The sequence below is a fragment of the Quercus suber genome, unplaced genomic scaffold (assembly GCF_002906115.3).
Source record: "Quercus suber isolate HL8 unplaced genomic scaffold, Cork oak 2.0 scaffold_219, whole genome shotgun sequence".
NCBI classification, from domain to species: Eukaryota; Viridiplantae; Streptophyta; class Magnoliopsida; order Fagales; family Fagaceae; genus Quercus; species Quercus suber.
Genome location: NW_027069677.1, coordinates 689646 through 711728, shown reverse-complemented (window position 1 = coordinate 711728; position 22083 = coordinate 689646). Strand labels below are relative to the sequence as shown.

At 35.9% G+C, this 22083-nt stretch overlaps 2 protein-coding genes and 2 pseudogenes across 2 annotated transcripts; 3 read left to right on the top strand and 1 right to left on the bottom strand.

Annotated features, from left to right (window-relative positions):
• The first annotated feature begins 3068 nt into the window (after positions 1-3068).
• Positions 3069-3926, top strand: LOC136070224 (uncharacterized). The gene is made up of 2 exons (XM_065779844.1): positions 3069-3333; positions 3457-3926. The coding sequence occupies exons 1-2, from the start codon at positions 3069-3071 to the stop codon at positions 3924-3926; spliced, it is 735 nt and encodes a 244-aa protein (XP_065635916.1).
• Positions 3927-7409: 3483 nt separating this feature from the next.
• On the top strand, positions 7410-8407 carry LOC111998393 (cytochrome P450 78A5-like; annotated as a pseudogene).
• A 2636-nt stretch (positions 8408-11043) lies between these two features.
• On the bottom strand, positions 11044-11793 carry LOC136070218 (cytochrome P450 78A5-like; annotated as a pseudogene).
• Positions 11794-12497: 704 nt separating this feature from the next.
• On the top strand, positions 12498-16063 carry LOC111998388 (RHOMBOID-like protein 12, mitochondrial). Its single transcript, XM_065779843.1, has 6 exons — positions 12498-12503; positions 12600-12710; positions 13224-13268; positions 14924-15028; positions 15115-15156; positions 15664-16063. The coding sequence occupies exons 1-6, from the start codon at positions 12498-12500 to the stop codon at positions 15751-15753; spliced, it is 399 nt and encodes a 132-aa protein (XP_065635915.1). The 3' UTR covers positions 15754-16063.
• The last annotated feature ends 6020 nt before the right edge of the window (positions 16064-22083 follow it).

The window sequence follows — 22083 nt, the reverse complement described above, 5'->3', positions numbered from 1 at the left end:
ACTGAGCAGCCTAGCCCACTCAGCCACCCAAATGTAGTCTTCCAATGCCTACAAAGACCAGAGACAGCAACTATAAAGAGGAAACAACTTTGTTTCCAAAATCATGCAAAAAACAACCAAACATTTCCCTAAGCATAAAACATAATACACCAAGTCATAGAAATAGCATCTGAAAGGTCCAAGGCCTTCCTCCCACCTAAAAACTGGTCACAAGCATCCCCTAGAGCTTGATATAAATATGCATCACCAGCCCACAAGAAAAGGAACGTTTTTCCCTACAAAAAAAAAAAAAAAAAAAAAAAAAAAAAAAAAAAATTGTTATATTATTATTAATATCTTTATATATATATATATATATTTTTCAAGAATTAAAAAAAAAAGTACAATTTTTAGTGTAAGATTCACGTGGTGACCACAAAACAGTTTTAAGTCCAATGTAATGGTGAAATGTGGTTGAACACTATTAGCCATTAGGGCCTGAAAAGAAGCTTATGGCTAAGTCCTTTTGAAGAAAGAAGAAAGCAGAAAGATATGAAGTTGAATAATGGGCAGAATTGTAGTTTTAGCAGAAAGAGACATCCCAATTACCAAAGTTGATTCTTCACCCTTAAGATAGAACGGATTCAGATCCTCTAGATTTTCTAGGGTACTCTACCAATAGATTTCTTTAAATCCTAACCACTCTTTAATGATTTAATGATTAAAATTCTGTCATATCAGCATTCCACTAACAATATTCTTAAAATAATAAAATAATGTTGCAAACAAAACAATTAAGATTATTGTTAGTAGAATGTTGACATGGCAGAATCTAGACCATTAACTCATTAAAGAATAGTTAAGATTTAAGGAAATCTATTTGGTAAAGTATCCTAGGAAATCTAAAAGATTTGAATCCAAGAAAGAACTGTATCTTCCAAACTTAACCTGGTAATTAAAAATCAATAGTGAAAAAACTAAACCCCATTTTTAACCACGATTAATTCTAATTTATTTTAATATTTTATGGGAGACAAATTCTTAATTTATTTAGCCATCTTAGATGTACAAATTTTACTCCATAAATTTTATAAACTAATATATCAATCACAACATATTTTACAAGTCAATTATAAAATATTAAGTAAGATAAAAGTAATGCTTGAAATAGCACAAATATTATTTTTTTTGAAGACATTTATTTATCATGTGTTTAAGTGTAACCAATCATGTTGAAATGTTATCAATTAAATTTATTATTTAAATTAATTGGAACCTTTTTATAATAATTTAACGTTTTTTTAATGAGTGATGCTAAAAATACTATAAATTTTATCATATAAATTGTAACATGTTACAATCTCTTCAATAAAAAAATGAAGGTGCACAAAGCCTTGAAACGGTAATAGAGGTTGATGTAGACGGGATTAGATTGAAGAGAAAGGATCGGTCTCCATTGAAAGAGGTGGATATAGGGGACTATGGAAAAAAGTAGAGAAAGGTGGAAGCAGTGGAGGGTTTTAGCAAGATAATAGCGCAACAACGGGAAACGGTGAAGGCTGTGGGACAGCCTTGCCGAGAGCAATGAGTGCTATAAGCTAGAACTGTCGGGGGCTTGGGAACCCCTACACAGTTAAAGCTTTCCAAAAGATTGTTTTGGAGGAAGATCCCACCTTGGTCTTTCTCATTAAGACCAAGTTTGTCATGTCTAAGATGGCGCGAATAAAACCAAACTAGATCGGCAACATGGTCTAGTTGTGCCTAGTATTAATTAGGGGGGGGGGGGGGGGGTCTAGCTTTACTGTGGAAGAACACTCTGATGTCTAGTTGTGCCTAGTATTAATTAGGGGGGGGGGGGGGTGGTCTAGCTTTACTGTGGAAGAACACTCTGACAGTGGACATTCAAACGTATTCCCCTCGCCACATTGATGCAATAATTACTGAAGATAACGGACATAGGAGGTGGAGGTTTACTGGCTTCTATGGCCATCCAGAAACGAGCAAGTGTACGGACTCTTGGAAACTGATTGAACAATTGAGCAAAAGTAGTGATCTCCTGTGGGTTCTTATGGGAGACTTTAATGAAATAATGCACCTTAGAGAAAAGGATGGTGGAAACCTTCGGCCTGAAGGGCAAATGCGTAGTTTTGGAGAGACAATTAACAAATGCTGTTTGAGGGACTTGGGCTTCATTGGGGCTGAGTTTACGTGGAGTAGAAGGCTGGGTTCACGGGGATGGGTCCATGAAAGACTGGATAGGGCATTTGTGTCCTCTAACTAGGTGTCCCTATTTCCAAAAGTCAGGTTGTACCATGTGGCTGCTTCCACGTTGGACCATTATGTGCTGGTCCTGAAGAATGCGTGTACTCGACAAAGATCTTTCCAAAGGAAAAAACTATTCAGGTTTGAATCCATGTGGTTGAGAGATGAAAGATGCAAGGATGTAGTGAAGGAGGCGTGGGAGAGAGGCCAAGTTATTAACTTTGAGCACCCGTTTACTCAATGCTCGGAGGAATGCAGGACGTCTCTATCCTCATGGAATAAGAGCACATTTGGGCATGTTGGCAGGAGAATAGCAGCACTCCATACCAAACTTCAATGGATGGAAGAGAGGAACAGTGGAGATGTAAACATGGATGAAATGAATGAGGTCAAATCAGAGATGAACAGAATGCTACTAGTGGAAAAGGACATGTGGCATCAAAGATTACGGAACTGTTGGTTGAAGGCAGGTGACCATAACACTTCTTTCTTTCATACAAAAGCCTTTAATAGACATCAACGCAACTCAATCAACAAGATCAGGGGGTTAAATGAGGAATTTCAAGCTCATGAAGTGGAGAATTTTTGCACCCGATGAAAGCATTAGGACTCGATGGTATGCCCCCTTTATTCTATCAACATTTTTGGCCTATTGTGAATCCCATTATCATAAAAACTATCTTGGATTTTCTTAATCATGATATTGTTCCTCCAAAATTTCATGAGACCCACATTGAACTTATTCCCAAAACAAAGAATCTAGAACGTGTGACAGATTATAGACCGATCAGTTTGTGTAACATGGCTTACAAGCTTGCATCTTAACTATGGCAAACCGGTTGAAGGTGGTCTTGCAGGAAATAATATGCGAGAATAAGAGTGCATTTGTATCGGAGAGGCTCATCACAGATAATGTGTTAGTGGCACATGAATTAATGAATCACATTAACCGAAAGAAGAAAGGAAAAAATGGAGAGATGGCTCTGAAGCTAGACATAAGTAAGGCGTATGACCGGGTGGAGTGGGAGTGCTTGAATCTAATTATGGCTAAACTTGGATTCCATGCAGATTGGATTAGGCTGATCATGAGATGTATTTCCTCAGTGACATATGCAGTACGTATAAATGGGCATCCGTAGGGTTAGATTGTTCCAACACGTGGGCTACGTCAAGGGGATCCATTATCTCCATATTTGTTTCTGATTTATGTGGAAGGTCTTTCGACATTGCTGCACAAGGCAATCCAAAATAAAGCCCTAAGGGGAGTTGCTGCTTCAGCTAGGGGTCCAAGGATCTCACATCTATTTTTCGCTAATGATAGCTTGATTTTTGGAAGAGCCATAGTTAGAGAAGGTGCCGAAATACAAAGAGTGTTACAGGTATATGAGCGGTCTTCCGGTCAACAACTGAACAGAAATAAAACCTCCATTTTCTTCAGTCACAACATGTACATGGGTACAAAGGAGACAATAAAAGCAATGTTTGGTACACAAGTAATTCGACCCCATGAATCCTACCTTGGTCTGCCATCCTTAATAGGAAAGTTGAAGCATAACACTTTTGCACACTTGAAACAGCGAATTGCAAATAAGCTAGCAGGTTGGAAAGGGAAATTACTCTCCAATGCGAGGAAGGAGGTGTTAATAAAGGCCGTTGCTCAAGCTGTTCCTTCCTACACAATGTGAGGAGCTAACTAGGATGGTAAGGCAGTTTTGGTAGGGTCAAATGAAAGAAGAAAAGAAAGTGGCATGGATGAGTTGGGATAAGATGTGTTTATCAAAGGAGAAAGGAGGAATGGGTTTTAGGGATTTGAAGACTTTTAACTTGGCATTGTTGGCCAAACAGGGATGGAGACTCTAAACAAACACCTCATCTCTATTTTACTAAGTCTATAAAGCTAAGTACTTCCCAATGTGTGATTTTATAGAAGCAGCTATTGGTTGTCAACCCTCTTATGCATGGAGAAGCCTTATGGCAGCTTAAGACCTGGTCAGACGAGGAATGAGATGGCAAGTGAGGGATGGGGAGCGAATCCGAGTCTGGAAAGACAAATGGCTTCCAAACCCAAGTACATACAAGGTGGTGACTCCACAAAACTTGGACTCTGAGATAACTTGGGTACGTGACCTAATTGAAGAAGACAGAATGGAATGGAGGGCTGACTTGATTTGCCAAAATTTCATGGCCCAAGATGTGGATGCAATACTAAGCATTCCCCTTAGCGCGAATAGGGCTCGGAATAGACTAATATGGGCAGGAACCAAAAACGGCAAATTCTCAGTGTGGAGCGCCTATAAAATGGCCCAAGAAGGAATGTGGGGTAAACGAGGAGCAGAGCCCTCTGATCCGACAATATTGAAAGGGATCTAGAGACATATATGCAATGGCGACACCACGTTGGGTTCAGGGTGTTCCCAGGAACAGCCTGACCCAAAAAAAAATTATATATAATAATTTAATTTTTTTTATTTGTTTACCCATAAAAAAAAATAAAAAAATAAAAAATAGGAACACCCTCAAGCAAAATCAAGAACACTCTCAAAAATTTTATGCCAAAAAAAAATTTGAACTAAAATCTTAAAAAAAAAAAAAATTATTACAAAGCAAGCCCAAAAAATAAAAGCCCAACATCAATCCTAAACAAAACCAACCTCAACCAGATTTTTAAATCAAAATACATTATTAACTAAATACCCAACAGGCCCAACCTAAACTTATTCTCAAAAAAAAAAAAAAAAAAATTCCAACCTTCTTCTTCATCTGCTTGGTTACAAACCATTCTTCTTCTTCTTGGTTTTTTTTTTTTTTTTCTTCTTCTTCTGGGTTTGAGACCCATCTTCTTCTTCTAGTGGGTTTGGGACCCTTCTTCTTCTCTTTTTTATTTTTTCTTCTGGTGGGTTTCGGTCCTGCTGCCAGTCTGCCTTTCCCTTTTTATCTGTGCGTTGTACAGGTAATGTATGTGACTATTTGTCTTAAATTTTATCTGTGGGTTTCTATGTCTTATGTTTTACATTTTTTATTTGTTCTGCTTTTGCCAGCCCACTAGTGGTTTTGGTGGAATTTTTTAATGACAAATATTTTGTCCATGGGCTAGGCTAGTTGTTAAGTCTATGAGAGCCCCAGACCCTCCTTTACATGTATTTGGTTATTCTTTTAATAAAAGTATTCTACCTTTTCAGTCAAAAATAAAAATAAAAATAAAAAAACTAATATTAACATCAATTTTTTTTTTCATATTATTACTCTTATTATATTTTATAAATGATTGAACTTATTATTATTATTATTATTATTATTTGGCTTAAAGATTACATATTAGTTGAAATGTGTACTTATAACTTCTTTAAAACCTTTAATAATTTATATAGGTTTTTTTATTGATAATATATATATATATATATATTCATTATAAAATAACATAACTCTGAAGCACCCTGAAATGGTACGCAGAAATAGGCCGATACTGAAATATTCCGTTCCAATAGGCAAATCGAAATAGGGTCTGAAACGGTATTCATAACATTGATTATACAAATACACATCCCCCGATTAAAATCAGAAACCTAAAATCAGAAACTTACCTAACCTAAAATCAAAACCACCTAAAGAAAAAAAGATCATCAACGACAACGCCTTACACCTCCACCTGAAACCTCATCATCAAGCACATAGGCGCGACGCGGTGACGGCGCCTCCGTTCATTTCTTTTCTTTTCTTTTTTGTCTTTTTTTTTTTTTTTTTTTCCTTTTGAGGTTTTTTGGTGTACATAATGCAAGTTTGTTTTAGTTTTAAAAGCAATTTTTTTTTTTTTAAGCACAAACTTCATGCCGACCATATCTTGAATTTCGGCCGGTATTTATCGAAATATCTCGAAACATTCGAAATAGACCGAAATGACCCAAAATTTTTTCAAAATATAATAGGGTAGGTTATTGTTCCGGTTTGTCCAGAATCACCCTGAACAAAATTCCTAAAGTCACCACTGCATATACGGGGAATGAACACACCAAACAAGCTTAAACACTTTGCATGGAAGGCTTGCAAGAACATATTGGGCACCTAGGAGAATTTAAAAAGGAGGAATATTACCTATGACAGTGTGTGTGAAGCCTGTGAGAAACACTCGGAGTCCATATGTCATATTTTCTGGTTTTGTGACAAAGCCAAGGAAGTGTGGGAATCAAGCAAGGTAGCATTACCCTTTGAGATCAGGCCCTCGTGGGACTTCATAGATGCTGTATGGCATCTACAGAAAAGGAAAAATCAAAGCCCAGGATTGTTGGAACGTATAATAGCCATCTGCTGGGGGATTTGGAAAAACAGAAACGAGGTGGTTCATGGAGGCAAGGGTAAGGCAGGAAAGGCGATCACTGGAAGCTCCCTATTAATTTTGGAGGAATTCCAAATTGCAAACGAGGTCCCACAAGGTACTAGAGTCAGTGCTCCTGAGGTGATCAAGTGGCTCCCTCCAAGATCGGGTTGGTACAAAGTGAATGTAGATGGTGCCGTGTTCTCCAAAAGAAAACAGGTAGGAGTTGGTGTGGTGATCCGTGACAGTTTGGGAGAGGCGGTTGCTGCTCTAAGCAAGAAAATGGTCTTGCCGCTTGGCGCACTCGAGATAGAAAGCTAAGGCACTGGAGGAAGGAGTTCAGTTCGCAAGAGAAGTTGGAGTCAGAGACGTGATCTTTGAGAGTGATTCTTTGAAAATCTGCAACTCGGTCCAGGGTCTAAGTGAGCCACCATCCTCGGTTCAGAGCATAGTTGCTGGAATTCTTCGACAAGCTCAGTGCTTCGACAAGCTAAGATTTCTTCGACAAGCTAAGCGGCCCATTTACTAGCTCAGCACGCTGCTACTGTTGAGGACTTTATTGCATGGCTTGAGGAATGTCCAAGCCAAATTGTGCATGCATGTGCACATGATGTACGTACTCTATTAACTCTTGAATAAAAAAAGTTTTTTTTATAGAAAAAAAAAAATTAACATTTATTTATTTATTATATGATTGAAATTATATGAATGAAATTGACCAATCACTATTCTTTTATGCTAAAATTTATGACAGGTTGAACATTTTCATATTCTAATATTTCTAAACCTCACCACCATCCCTGCTCTATATATATATATATACACCATTCTCCCACACTCTCTCATTTCACAACTTCTCAGCTCTCTCTCTCTCTCTCTCTCTCTCTCTCTCTCTCTCTCTCTCTCTCTCTCTCTCTCCTTTGTGTTTCAGTGCGTTCCTATTCTTATTCTCCAAAACCGGTTTCTGTTTTTTGTGTTTGTTATTTTCTCTCATTTTCTTGGCAACCAAACGTAAAACAAAGAAAAAAAAATCCAACCAACATGTCATTTGAACACTACTGTTACTATCTCTTCTTTCTGCAACCTGGAGTTTCAACAATCCTTAGCTTCAAGGTTTTCCTATGTGTCTTAATGTTTACATCTGTGTTTGCTTTCTGGCTCTCGCCGGGTGGTCTTGCTTGGGCTTTATCAAAAACCCGAGTCCATGTGGTTCAAACTCGAACCGCTATTGCTGGCCCTTCTGGTTTGCCACTTCTTGGCTTGGTTTTCGTTTTCACTGGCTCTTTGACTCATAGAGTTCTCAGTAACCTTGCTGAGGTTTTTAAGGCCAAGTCATTGATGGCATTCTCAGTGAGGTTCACTCGGTTCATTATCTCTAGCCACCCAGACACAGCTAAAGAGATCTTGAACAGCTCGGATTTTGCTGATAGACCTGTTAAGGAGTCAGCTTATGAGCTTCTCTTCCATAAGGCAATGGGATTTGCTCCGTTCGGGGAGTACTGGAGGAACCTGAGGAGAATCTCAGCCGCCTATTTGTTCAGTCCCAAGAGAATTGCTCATCTTGGTGAGTTTCGGAGAAGAAACATGGTGGATGAGATAAAAGTCTTGATGAAAGGGAATGGTGAAGGAAAGGAAAGTGTTGCATTTTGGGTCATTGAACAATGTTATGATGAGCGTGTTTGGAAGGAGTTATGAGTTTGGTGATAAAGTGGGTGGATAATCAAAGGTTAGATAATCAAAAAAAGAAACAGTAATTTCCTCCTTTCCCAACTACTCCATCCATCACAAAACTTGTGTTGGTGTGTGCACATGAAAGAAAAGAATAAATGCCACTTTGGGGACAAAAACAAGTTACTTTTGTTTTGGGCCTCTTGGTAGACGTACAAAATAACAAAAATCACTACTTATTAGTACTCACCTTTTTTAAAAAAAAAAATTTAAAAATCACCCTCTAGGCCTTACCACAAGTACAAAAATGAAAAACCACTGCTTTACCCATTTANCATCCATGCTCTCCTCCAAGCTCACCCACCACAATCAAGCTCCCCCACACCCCCTCCCCCCTGTCCATTCACCTTCCAAGCATGGACACTGTGCAGTTAAAAGTGCATTATTCATAAAGTGTTTTCTTGTATCTTCTTTTGTTCACAGAAAAACGAGTTCAGGTTTGGATGTTTCCCATTGTTAGGCCTTTTGGAAATCTTTGTTCTCAGAGATCAGTTTTCTGAAAATAGGCTACCAAACATGTTTGAATGAAAAGAAGTATTTTAAATTTAAAGCTAGAAAACTACTTTTAAAAACAATTCCCAAACAGGGCCTAACGGGTCCATACTATATATCCCATTTTCATGTTCTGAACTCAACAGTTGATACTTTGATCAAAGCAAATCTTGTTATCTTCATGATGCAAATAGGACTTCCTGAACGTAAAAAATATTTTCTAAAAAAAAGAAAAAGAATAGTTACACCCCACAATAATTTCATGTTATGCATTACCATGATAAAAATAAGCACAGTGCTAGTCATTAAAGTATTTAGGCTTCCCAAGGAAGTTACTGCTAATTGTTCAAGAAATGAACAATGTTACTCTTTTAAGTAATGTATCAATATCACCCTACACAATGAAAAGTACCTCTATAACAAAATGTTTCAAACTTCTGGAGAGCAAGATCAAGTTGAGGAGAAAGAGGGTTCTTTTCAAAATCAAGCAGTTTGTGATCAAATCCAAAAAACATGTCAACTAATCAACTTACAATTTCATCGCTACTGAAACAAACAAGACATTGCAGCATTGAATCCCTAAAGACTGAGAGTAGTTTCAATGATCTACAGTCTTTTCATGTCAAATAGTAACAATACATCCACTGGAAGAACGCATGAACATTATGTCAAGAACAAGAACATTAAAACAATCAAAAAATTATTTTGAGATAAAGACTGAAAGAGGAGTATTCTCCATAACAATATTGATTGAGTAGTTTTACTATGATTCTGTAATTGTGCTCTTAACACAATATTCCATGTAGCTGCCCAGTGCTTCTTGTTTCATAGGATTTGTGTGTAAAATATTCTGTCATTGTTCTCTTAACAACTCTTTTAGGATATTTACAGTAATTTATTAATTTAGTTCTGGGGTTGAGGGCGAGTGGGTTTCTTACTACATTTTCCCTAACACACCAAAAATTAGTGACAAGATATCAACATAACTGGTGCTAGTTAATCTCAGGAACCAAAGGATAATGGCAAATGAAAATATAGATACAACACAATAAACAATGTACATTGTTACACTTTTTGTATTGTTGTCCACAATTTAGCAAATTAATACTGTATTTACATTTGAAAGTAATTCAACCAATACAAATATTACTTTGTAAATTCAAATTGGTAAAAAATACAGGTTCTTTTTTTACGAATAGAAACAGCAATGGAGTGTATCACCCAATATGGAAATTCTGTACAGCCATTCACATCAATCAACATATGACACGTATACACAAGTACACAACTTTACCCTCACAAGTCAAATCAACCATATAAGCAGAAGCAGTTCCAAGACTCTTTTTAGGCCTTTTAGCACATGAAATTATTCTGAGAAGAAATTCCAGGTCTTTTTCATTTTCGTATTTCTTCACAATGTTAAAAGCAATAAAAAACAGACCCTTTAGACTATAACACAAAACAAGCACATTACCAGCTACGCCAATGGGAATCAAAACTTGGGTTGAACCTAAAGCTCTGCCTTTGAAATTTAGCTCTGAGAAATGAGACTCTGCAATCTACAAGACTCTTGCTTGTTGAGACCCTCAAGAGGGTATTTGGGGAATTCAACAAGAACTGCTTTGCAATCACAGGATTTGAGAAAAACTCATGAATTGTTTTCCCAGAAAAACTGTGCCATGCTGAATGAGAGTGGACCTGGTGGTGAAGTGGGTGAGAGAGAAAAGAGCTGAGAGACTGGTTTTGGGGTTTGGTGAGAGAAGAGAAGGGTTTGGAATTGTAAGAGTGGTGAGAGTGAAGGAGTGAAGAGGAAGTGGAGGTGTTTGAGAGTTTCTTTGGAAGGTTTGAGGAGGCATGTTTGAGAGACCATAGCCTCTGCATTTTTTTTTTTTTTTTTGGGGTTTGAAAAATTGCTTTTGATTTGATGTTTTTGTTTTAACAGTTCTTTCCTTGTAGACTTGGCAAAGAAATAAAAGAATGGTGATTTTTTTTTTTTTTTGGGAACTTGGAAGTAAATGGGTAAAGCAGTGGTTTTTCATTTTTGTACTTGTGGTAAGGCCTAGAGGGTGATTTTTAAATTTTTTTTTTAAAAAAGGTGAGTACTAATAAGTAGTGATTTTTGTTATTTTGTACGTCTACCAAGAGGCCCAAAACAAAAGTAACTTGTTTTTGTCCCCAAAGTGGCATTTATTCTTTTCTTTCATGTGCACACACCAACACAAGTTTTGTGATGGATGGAGTAGTTGGAAAGGAGGAAATTACTGTTTCTTTTTTTGATTATCTAACCTTTGATTATCCACCCACTTTATCACCAAACTCATAACTCCTTCCAAACACGCTCATCATAACATTGTTCAATGACCCAAAATGCAACACTTTCCTTTCCTTCACCATTCCCTTTCATCAAGACTTTTATCTCATCCACCATGTTTCTTCTCCGAAACTCACCAAGATGAGCAATTCTCTTGGGACTGAACAAATAGGCGGCTGAGATTCTCCTCAGGTTCCTCCAGTACTCCCCGAACGGAGCAAATCCCATTGCCTTATGGAAGAGAAGCTCATAAGCTGACTCCTTAACAGGTCTATCAGCAAAATCCGAGCTGTTCAAGATCTCTTTAGCTGTGTCTGGGTGGCTAGAGATAATGAACCGAGTGAACCTCACTGAGAATGCCATCAATGACTTGGCCTTAAAAACCTCAGCAAGGTTACTGAGAACTCTATGAGTCAAAGAGCCAGTGAAAACGAAAACCAAGCCAAGAAGTGGCAAACCAGAAGGGCCAGCAATAGCGGTTCGAGTTAGAACCACATGGACTCGGGTTTTTGATAAAGCCCAAGCAAGACCACCCGGCGAGAGCCAGAAAGCAAACACAGATGTAAACATTAAGACACATAGGAAAACCTTGAAGCTAAGGATTGTTGAAACTCCAGGTTGCAGAAAGAAGAGATAGTAACAGTAGTGTTCAAATGACATGTTGGTTGGATTTTTTTTTTCTTTGTTTTACGTTTGGTTGCCAAGAAAATGAGAGAAAATAACAAACACAAAAAACAGAAACCGGTTTTGGAGAATAAGAATAGGAACGCACTGAAACACAAAGGAAAAAATATATATATATATATATTCTAACCTTTGTCAAAGAGTTTGACGGTTTTGACAGTAGTGTTAGATTTCATCATTCAGCATATAATTAGCTTAGCATTTGTTTTCTGATGATCAAAGCAAATTTTATCAAAGACAATAAAAAAACTCGTAGAACATAGGAGGTAGACAAAGCCTTGAAGCCTCATATAAGAGTACAAAAATTCAAAAACAAGACACAAATTTTAAATCCAGAAAGGAAATTGAGGGCGATTGGTCATTCAATGGAAATTGAGTTCTTTGTGTTTCTACTAGCATTGAAATAAATTTATGTGCTTGTTGAGGGAGGGGATTTTAAGATTTTAATGAATTATATGCACTACCAACTTTTTGGTTGAATTGTCATGTAAAACCCACTAAACTGATTTGATTTTCTTGGAATGTCTAAGTTTCCTGTAGGCAATGTAGAAACCTAACCAGATGATTACTACTATATGATTTGTTGATAGTTTATAAGTTTTATCTCACTTTCAAGAGTTTTATTATTCAACGAAAATATCCTTTAAAAAATCACTTTCTAGAATGCTTTCTTTCTTAACATGATAGTTGGAGTTGGTTGAGAGACAGGACTATATTAATCATAAAAATGAAATGACCGTTTTCCGCTTATAAAATTTCAATAGCATAACTCCATCAAATAATTCATTTTTCCATACATTTCAATTCTGCTGTGCTAATTTTTCACATTGGCAGATTGGAAGAACTTTCGGACCTGAATTTTTGCTGAAGTTGTATATAGCTGGCGCACTTGGTGGTTCAATTTTTTACTTGATGCACAAAGCATTTTTGGCCTCATTTTCCAAGGTACAATGGTAATGTCCAGAATTTTTAATGGGAGAAAGTGATTTAAGAAATGATGAGGTGCTATAAAATGACCTAAACAAAAATAATTCTCACTGAGTGCCACTATATTAAATATTATTATTTAATGTCTAAGCTTTTATTTGATGAATCTTTTGCTCTTATGCAAATATATTTTAACTTAAAAGGAAATTATGCATATGATCTGCACACTGGATTCTTTTCCGGCGTTTCTTTAGGACTATGGGCTGTTTTATATTGTGCTGCTTACTTAAATAAATTCAATTGTTTATCAGGAGAAAAAGAGGGGGGGTGGGGGATAAGAAGAAGAAGGAAAGAAAAAACATATTTGTTCTAAGGATGCATGGTTGCTCTACCAATGGAAAATGTGTCATTTTTTTATTGGAAATTAAATATTGAGCATAAAAAAAATTTTCTTATTGTGGCATATGGCAATTCTTTGAAAAAATTGTAAATGGTACCATTTTCACCATGTCTTGTGGTGCTCTGCTGCAGGGCCAGCAGCCGTGGTACAGGGACCCATCAAAGACACCAGGATTGGTATGCTTTTGGCAACCTTTTTTTTTTCAACTGCGATCTTTTACTTTTCTAGTCAAAATAGGCCACTAAATGAATGCATATGACTGGGTATGATTAGCCAACTATATCTGAATGCATTTTGTGAGAAATGACGTCTGCTGACGCCTCATCCCTACAAATGTTCCATGTTGTTTTACATAGCTATATTAAACTTTTTGCAGTATTTTCTATAACACTAGAGTTTCCTTTGCTTTTGTGTATGAAACAATGGATTGATCTTAGTTCCATTTAATTTATACATTTTCCTTAAATATTTTGTAGTAGTCCAGTTTTCCCTCTCAATAGTTTTTTTTTTTTTTTTTTGCTGAACTCTCAATATTTCTCTCTCAATAGGTTTTTTAGGGCAAAAAAGTCTAATACCTTATTTATATTTAGGACAAAAAAATCATTTCTGTATTACTCCCAAATATAGGAGTTTACCTCTCTTTGAGAACAACTTGTTTCATTAGTTTGACTATTTTCTTGTGGGTTTAAGCATAGTTGTCAGTATCATACGGTACACGATACATATCATATCATGTACAAAATTTTCTATATTGAAAGGGCATTTTAGAAGCGTTCATGAATCATATGATACATAGGTCATATGAATCGGATCGTATGTATTGGACAATATATGGACATACAATTTAAATTGGCTTTTTAACTAAAATTTTGGTCTTTGACTTGGGCCCAAATGCCGTTCTACTTGTTTTTAAATAAAATTATAGTGCAACTACTACTTTAACCCAATACAAAAACCTCACTTGAGTTTTTTTTCCCCCTCCTTTTCCCTAAAAATTTTAGCCCACATATTTGCCCACTTTAAGGTTTTCTTTTCCTTGGCCCAACTCCCCGAGATGATATCAATGATGAGATGATTTTTGAAGATGATGAAGACAATAATAACAATGACTTGAACCCTGGAGATGAATTTGATTATGCAATGATGAATATGATGAGTATTTTTTTGACTTATGTATTTATGTAGGATTTTGTTACTGGATGCCTAGTGGGCATTCGTTTAGGAAATACTTTTAGAAACTTTTTATGGAAAAGGAAAAAAGCAACTAGGTTATTTTTTATAGTTTTTTATATTTCCTGTAAAAGTGTTATCAAAACATTTATAGCATAAGTGATAAGTAAAGTAGTCATTAGTTGCATATGTTCCAATTTTATATTAAATACATTTATATATGTATATTTAAAATTTTTTCAAAAATTCTCTATAAAAGGTTAAACAGTGTTTGTGTATCACATGATACACAATACATAAAAATGAAAAAATAATTTCCAATATGATTCACGTTTTGACAACTATAAATTCAAGACCCATAGGTTGTGTACCATTCCCAATCAAAGAAAAAGTTCTACTGTTTTCTTATTGAAATGTCAATAATGTGTGGAATTCATTTGTAATTGTATCGGTGGAAAGGATCTCTTTACATGGACCAATAGCTACACTTCATTATGTTGATTGTTTACATGTATTGCTTTGTGAGAAAATGTCTCAGTGGTCTGATTTTCTAGAAAATGCTGAAGGAATGTAGGATAGTTTCTAAATTTCGTGGTGGAGCATTTGTCGAAACTTGAAACATGACATTCATATGACCGTTGAATCTGCTTGTGTTGTTTAGGGGGCAAGTGGGGCTGTGAATGCTATCATGCTGCTTGATATATTCCTCTTTCCAACAGCTACCCTATACTTCGATTTCATCATACCAGTCCCTGCCTTCATACTGGTAAGCTCTTTCAGGTTTTTCAATATGATTGTGTGAGGCTTATTCTAAAAATCCTTACAAAAGGCTTTTGATTAATTTCCATTTAGGGGATCTTTCTAATTGGAAAAGATGTGTTGAGAATATTCATGGTACGTTGGATTTCTTCCTTTGGTCTGTTACTTCTTTTCATCTACCATTCTTGACACTACTAAATCTTTAGGAGATTCTTTTGATTGGAAGCAGGTTAAGTGTATAGTCATGATTGTATGGGAGTACTGACAATAAAATAATCAGCACATTTTCTGAATGACATATATAATATCAGGTGTTCTAAGAAAATATCAGGATATGCCATTAAATAGACATAAGGGATGTAATAATCATCACTCAATGGATATCTCTTTCACAGCACTTGATGTCTTCTATTGTTACTTTCCCATACCCTTTTCTTAATAAATTTTGCTTTCCCCAACTGAGATACCCAATCCCTGTCCGGAATCACATTATGACCTGGACCAAATTAGCTGGTTCAGCACCTTTTTCACCTATGTAAGCAATTCATACCTCACTTGATCAAATATCTGACAGCCCCTGTTGCAGCACATCAAACCAACAGTTCTGTCAATTGTTTAATTTCTATTTATTTGTTATTGCAGGGAGATAGTCATATCTCAGGATCCGCACATTTGGGGGGTGCTGCAGTTGCTGCCATAGCCTGGGCACGAATTCGAAAAAGACGGTTCTAAATCTTTCGGTGATTCTACCATACTACAAACTTCTGATTCCAGTATGTGTATTAATTGCCATTCTAGTTGGGTTTCCTCTTTCTTGCGCTGAATTCCTACTCACCGACCGGCCCAAAGTTATATCCATGTCTTATTTCTTTTGGGTTGAACTCCCAACACTCAAATGTAATGTGGTAGGTTAGAACTGCTGAAAATGGGACTGCTTCTTAAGCTAGTGAGGTTCAGGATTGGTATTGGGAAATTTTACTCAGTTTTTCCTTTTATGGTTCAAAGAATATAATTTTAAGCGGCTTTACTAATTTTCAGTTTTTCTTTTTTTTTTTTTTTCTTCTTCTTCTTCTTCTCCCAGCTTTAATTACAAGTGATTGAGTTTTTCTCATTGGAATTAATTATTTGTGGTATGATTCCTTGGTTGGACTGTTTGGGGATATCACTGTTAGACATTGAGTGCATAGGTTGTGGAAGGTTAGTGGATTCTTTTTTTATGGGTAATAATGAACCTTAACCCTTTGTTTTTGGTCATCACAATTGGAGGATATCGTTTTTATTTGAGAAAATTTCACCAAATTTCACCAATTAATCTTTTTTTTTTTTTGGGTGAATCAGGTTACTCAAGGGCAAAATATAGGATTTCATCAATAAGTCAAGGGCTAATTATGATTGATATCACTTAAACAATGGTATGTTAGTCCACAAAGATAAAATTACTCAAGATCAAAATAGGGACTCATCTTATTTGTTATGCATCACAAAGTTCAGAGAGGACTCACTCATTTCATAAATTCTTGGGCCCGAGAAGCAAGTAAAAGAGCCCACAACATTTTGGGTCAACGAGGGACTCATTTGACCTCGTGACCCGCTAGAAAGAGCCCCCACATGCACCCTCTGTTTCCTTGGTACCCAAACAGAGCATCTCTGTCCACCTTTATTAGGAATCCTTGCACCTTGCCTAAAATGGTCTGAGCCCACCACAGGGTTTATATGAACCCCTGACCCACTAGAGAGACCCACCACGTGCTCCCTCTGACTCATTGTGACCAATTTAGTAGTCCTCAGTCCACCTTTATTAGGATTCCATCCACAAAATAGGGATTCTTCGTCCGTTATTTTTTCATGAAAAGGTATTTGGAAGGTTAAGATATCCGGCATGTTTCTTTCTTTGTTTGGACAGCCGCAAGGGATAAGATCCTCATGGGTCATAACTTGCAGCTTAGAGACTTTGATTTTGTTGAGTGATGCATCATGTGTTGTTGTTGCGGTGAAACAGTGGATCATTTGTTGTTACATTGTAGAAAGGCTTATCGGCTATGGTGTTTTGTCTTTAGGATTTTTGGGATTTCATAGGTCCCCTCTTGTACGGTGTTGGATTTTCTATTTAGTTGGTGGAATTGGTTGGGAAAGCATGTATCTTACATTTGGAACTTAGTTCCGTTGTGTTTGATGTGGTGTATTTGGAAAGAACGCAATCGGCGGACATTTGAGGATTTGGATAGATCTGAGGACCAAATGCTTGCTATCTTTTCTGGTTCCCTGTTTGATTGGGCTAGGGCTTGGAGACTCACATCTAGTGACTCTCTTCCTCTTTTCCTTAGCTCTCTTTCTTTGTAATTTAAGTCTTTTTATGTTTTTCACTTTTCTATCTTTTTTGTACTTTTGATATGCTGGTGCTATTTTGCATCTAGTAGTTTTTCAATATATTTTTTCTTACCTATCAAAAAAAAAAGTTCAAAGAGACTGTCATTTTTGCAAAACTGGTCATCAGATGTTGATATGATTTTTCCCACAAATTATGCAGGTCAAACTTTTGGATCACATGACAAGTTTTTCATCCTTGGTTCACTTGTTATTTGCTGCACCAAAAAGAGATCACATTCTGGTTTTGATATGTTTACTGGTAACTAGTGTGCTTAAATCATCTTGATATCAAGGTTGTTGCTACCTGAACAAATGCTTCATTCAGTTTAAACTACTGGACCTAAAACAAGAGGGTCTTTGGGAAATTCATGAGTCAAACCAGTTATAATCATGTTTTTATAAACCGGTACGGTGAAAGAACCGAAAAATTAGCTAGTTATCGATTTTATGTTTGGACCAGGGTCCGACCGATGGTCGAATCGGTAACACCATAAATAATTAATAATTTTTTTAATATACTAAAACTAACAAACCAATAGTAATAAAATATGTTTCCTTTAAAAATAATACAAGTATATAAGTATATAACATCTTTTTAAAGAATTTAACATAATAACATTACAAAACAATCATCTTTAACATAATAAACTTTCAACAAAACCAAATAAATAAGTTCATTAGTCATTACATTTACATCCAAATTCATCAACACAACATACACAAACAATAGTATAATACTCTGTAAACTACATTTCATAAACAATAATGCTCTGTAAATCAAATCCACAACATACTCTATGAATACTCTGTAAACTATATTTCACAAACAATAATGCTCTGTAAATTAAATTCACAACATACACAAAATCCACAACATACCCTATAAACTAATAATTGAAAGGAGAATTAATGATAGAAGTTACCACTTATCAGTGAAGTCACGGAACAGAGAACCTGAGATGAAGCCAAGAACATGAACGAAGAATCTAAGATGAAGCTGGAAAAAAAAATGATCAAGATCAAAATCAAAATCAAGTATTCAAAATCAAAAGAAAAGAATATTACCTGATGAAGTCGTGAAGCAGAGATCAGAGGGCGAGGGCGAGACCAAGAAGGAAAAAAAAATTTAAAAAAAAACATCTAGGATATCACCTGAAAACCAAATTGAATCTAAAGCCAGTTGTTGTGCTCTAGAGGGGAGGCAATGCTGGTGACCCTATTTCAATAAAAGAGAGAAGTGTAATTCGATTAGTCCATTATCTAATCACTGATTTTCTATCTCCGAAAAAAATGATAAAGCAAAGAGAAAAGGAACAAAGTATCAAAACCCGAACACCCTTTCCAAATAACAATAAATATCAAAAAATTTAGTTAGTTGTCACGTTTCAAAATAATGCTGAAAACTAGCATCTCGAGTGTTTAAAACTCAAGTTACAAGATAAAACTCGAGTTTTTAAGTCTCGATTTGTAAGCGGATAGGTCTAATGTGGAAAACAATCCATGTGGAACTCGAGTTTTAAAGACTCGAGTTCCATAAATTGCAGGAAAACGCTGCTATAGGGCTTTAAAACGTCACTATAGTGCTTAAAAACGCCACTATAGGGCTCCCTGAATCTGGTATGGAGTGATCACACTTATAAAAAAAAATGTGCAGGAAAACGCTGTTATAGGGCTTTAAAATGTCACTATAGGGCTTAAAAAAGCCACTGTAGGGCTTCCTGAACCTGATATGGGATAAAAAAAATTTGCAGGAAAACACCGCTATAGGGCTTCAAAACGTCACTATAAGACTTAAAAACGCCACTATAAGGCTCCTCGAACCTTGTATGGGGAAAATTTTTTTGCATGGATCTCAAGTCTTGAAGACTCGAGATCTATGTGGCATTTTCAATCCAAGTCATCCAACCAAACACTCGCAAAGCAAGTCTTTGGGACTCGAGTTTTAATATGGATCTCGAGTTTCTAAAACTCGAGATGCTATTTTTCTTAAAACTTTGGAACGTTGCCTAATTTACTACATAGAACCCCCTCATCAGTCTACTCTGCAAATTCCCTCATCAAAACCCCATTATAAAGATTCCAACATTATCCTAGTTATACCCAAAAAAATCCATCAAAACTATGTTTCCCCAGTAAAAGCTCAAGACTTCAAGAAACCAAGAATTGGGTTTGGCTTTTTGTACCTGAGCAAAGCAACTCCAAAGATCCAATCTTTATGGAACTGACAAACTATTATTGTCTTCTCCAATGGGACAAACCTAAGAAAGAGAGAGGACTCTAGTGTTATTGACTGGAAACCTAAGGATTGAAGGCTGCCGAACAAGGTAACAGAGGCAGAGAGCATGAGGGATATTCAGAGAGAGTAAGCTTGAGTTGAGTGAGAGTGAGAGTGAGGAAGAGAGGCAGAGAGCTTGAGATGAGGCATGAGATGAGAGTGTGAAAGTGTTTAGGAGTTAGGACTTTAGTCTTTAGGGTTAGCTTTTAGATTCCTAGCCAAAACGACGTAGTTTTAGCTTTGGAAAGTTCAAAAAATCCCAAACTGGTCAGTAACCAATTCAACCATGCTAGTTCCCAGTTCTCCGGTTGAACCGGCCAATTTTTGGATTGAAGGCTGGTTCCCAGTTGAACTGCTCGAACCGACCGGTCGGTCTGGTTTTTAAAACCATGGTTATAATCAAGGCATGCATTTGACAGTGCAGCTTCATAGTTTGAATTCCTGAGACTTTTTTTTTTTTTGGTAAATAATTCCTAAGATTCATGCAAACTATCTGAGACTTCTTCACCTAGCCCAGCTGCCATTTGTTTCCCTCCCATAATTTCAATTGGATTGTCTCTAGTCCTAACACATGGTTTTAAAAACTAGATTGGACCAGTCGGTCCGACTAGTTAAACCGAGAACTGGCCACCAGTCTGGTTTGAAAAAACTCCAATAACCGATCAAAACCGTGTTGAACTGAGAATTGGAGGCAAATCCGGTTTTGCCCCGTTCTAGTTTTTAAAACCATAATAATGCATTTAATGAACATTTGGATTAAATTTTTGCTAATTTGTTGAAAGTAAGCAAAAGCACAATTGCACCCGAAAATTTTGAGATTTTAACAAGTTATATAAACAAGTAAGTTGAAAGTTAAAAAGTTAATCCAAACGGCCACTTTAAAATTTTCAAAAAAGAAAAGAACTAATTACATTCAAATTTTGTGGAAGTTTCATGGTAATCCAAGTCACCATAACTTGGTTTTGTTTTTTACTTAATATTTAGGATAAATTACTGAAAAATATGATACAAATTATTGAACTCAGGATGTTTCTGTTGGCTTGAATTACAAGATTCTTGGCTTGAATTTTTTAGTTTTGACTGGCAATGAATAAAGATATAAATTGATGGTAACTTGGGTTCTATCCTAATCCAAGTGATCATAGAAGTACCAGGCTGAGTAATAGTAACTTTCAATAAAATTCCTGTTGAAGAGTGTAGGGTCGTCAATGAGATGAGTTCAAACTCGATCAAAATATTTTGGTGATGTTGAGTAAGATTTTTGTTAAATTAGTCTTAAGTTCAAGTAGCTTTAATTGTAAGAGGAAAAGAACAAAGGTCCTCAATATTGGTTTATTTTATCTCAGCAGCCAAGTATTTGATTACAAGATTAACTTCTAATTTATCCAATCTCATGGTGAAGTCAAGTATTCAATTATAGTCTTAGACAAGTATATATCAAAATGGTATGAACTTGGAGATGAAGATGATCATTTACTTTTTCTGTTGTTTCAAATAATTTAGTCTGAATATAAATTACTCATATAAGGCCAGAATTGGGAAAGAAAGAGAACACTCTCATAGTTTTTTCATGTCTCCCCAAACCTGGCTTCTAATTTTTGAAATTTAAGACTCTTCCATATTATAGTAAAAAGTTTGGAATTAGTTTTTGTTGAGAACTTGTCTACTAAAACTTTGTTAAAGTACGTTTTTTTTTTTTTTAAATTAGTTAAATTAAGGTTGCACTTGAAAAAAATAAAGTGATTTTTTTTTTTTTTGAGTGAAAGATGATATTGTATATATTTATTCAATATCTCGATTTACAATGAAAAAGAGAAAGGAGGGTCATTCTTCAAGCCAAACAATAACCTCCTTTGCTCACCAATACAAGTGGAAGCTACAGTCATCTTTTGGGCCATGCAACTTGCGATTTTTTAGAGAGATGGGACCATGTGATAATAAAGGAAGATGCAAAAAGCTGCTCTGATTCACTCACCAATCCAAGTTTACCATCTAATTGGTCTATTAACTTTGTAATTAGTAACATTTTTTGTTTTAAGGATAGTTTACATAGGTGGAGTTCTAGTTGGGTCAAAAGATATTGTAATTTAGTAGCACACGTTGTTGCTAAATTGTCTCTTGCTTCTCTAGAGTCCTTTTGCTTTAATAATCTCAGTCTCCTTGAAGCTCTTGTAGCTATTTGTAATGTAGATTGCTCCTTCTTTTTCTCTTCTTAAATAAAGACTGACCGTCTATAAATAAATAAAAACAATAGACTTCTCATTCTCAAGTACTAGCAAAAGCTAAGACAACTCCATTACGTTTGATAAAAAACCTAAAAAAAAGATTTTAACAAAAATAAAAAATAAAAAACTTGACTAAATTATTAAAAGAGCAACATGTCCTTAGGAATCCAAGCAAATTTCCAAGTCATTAGTAAC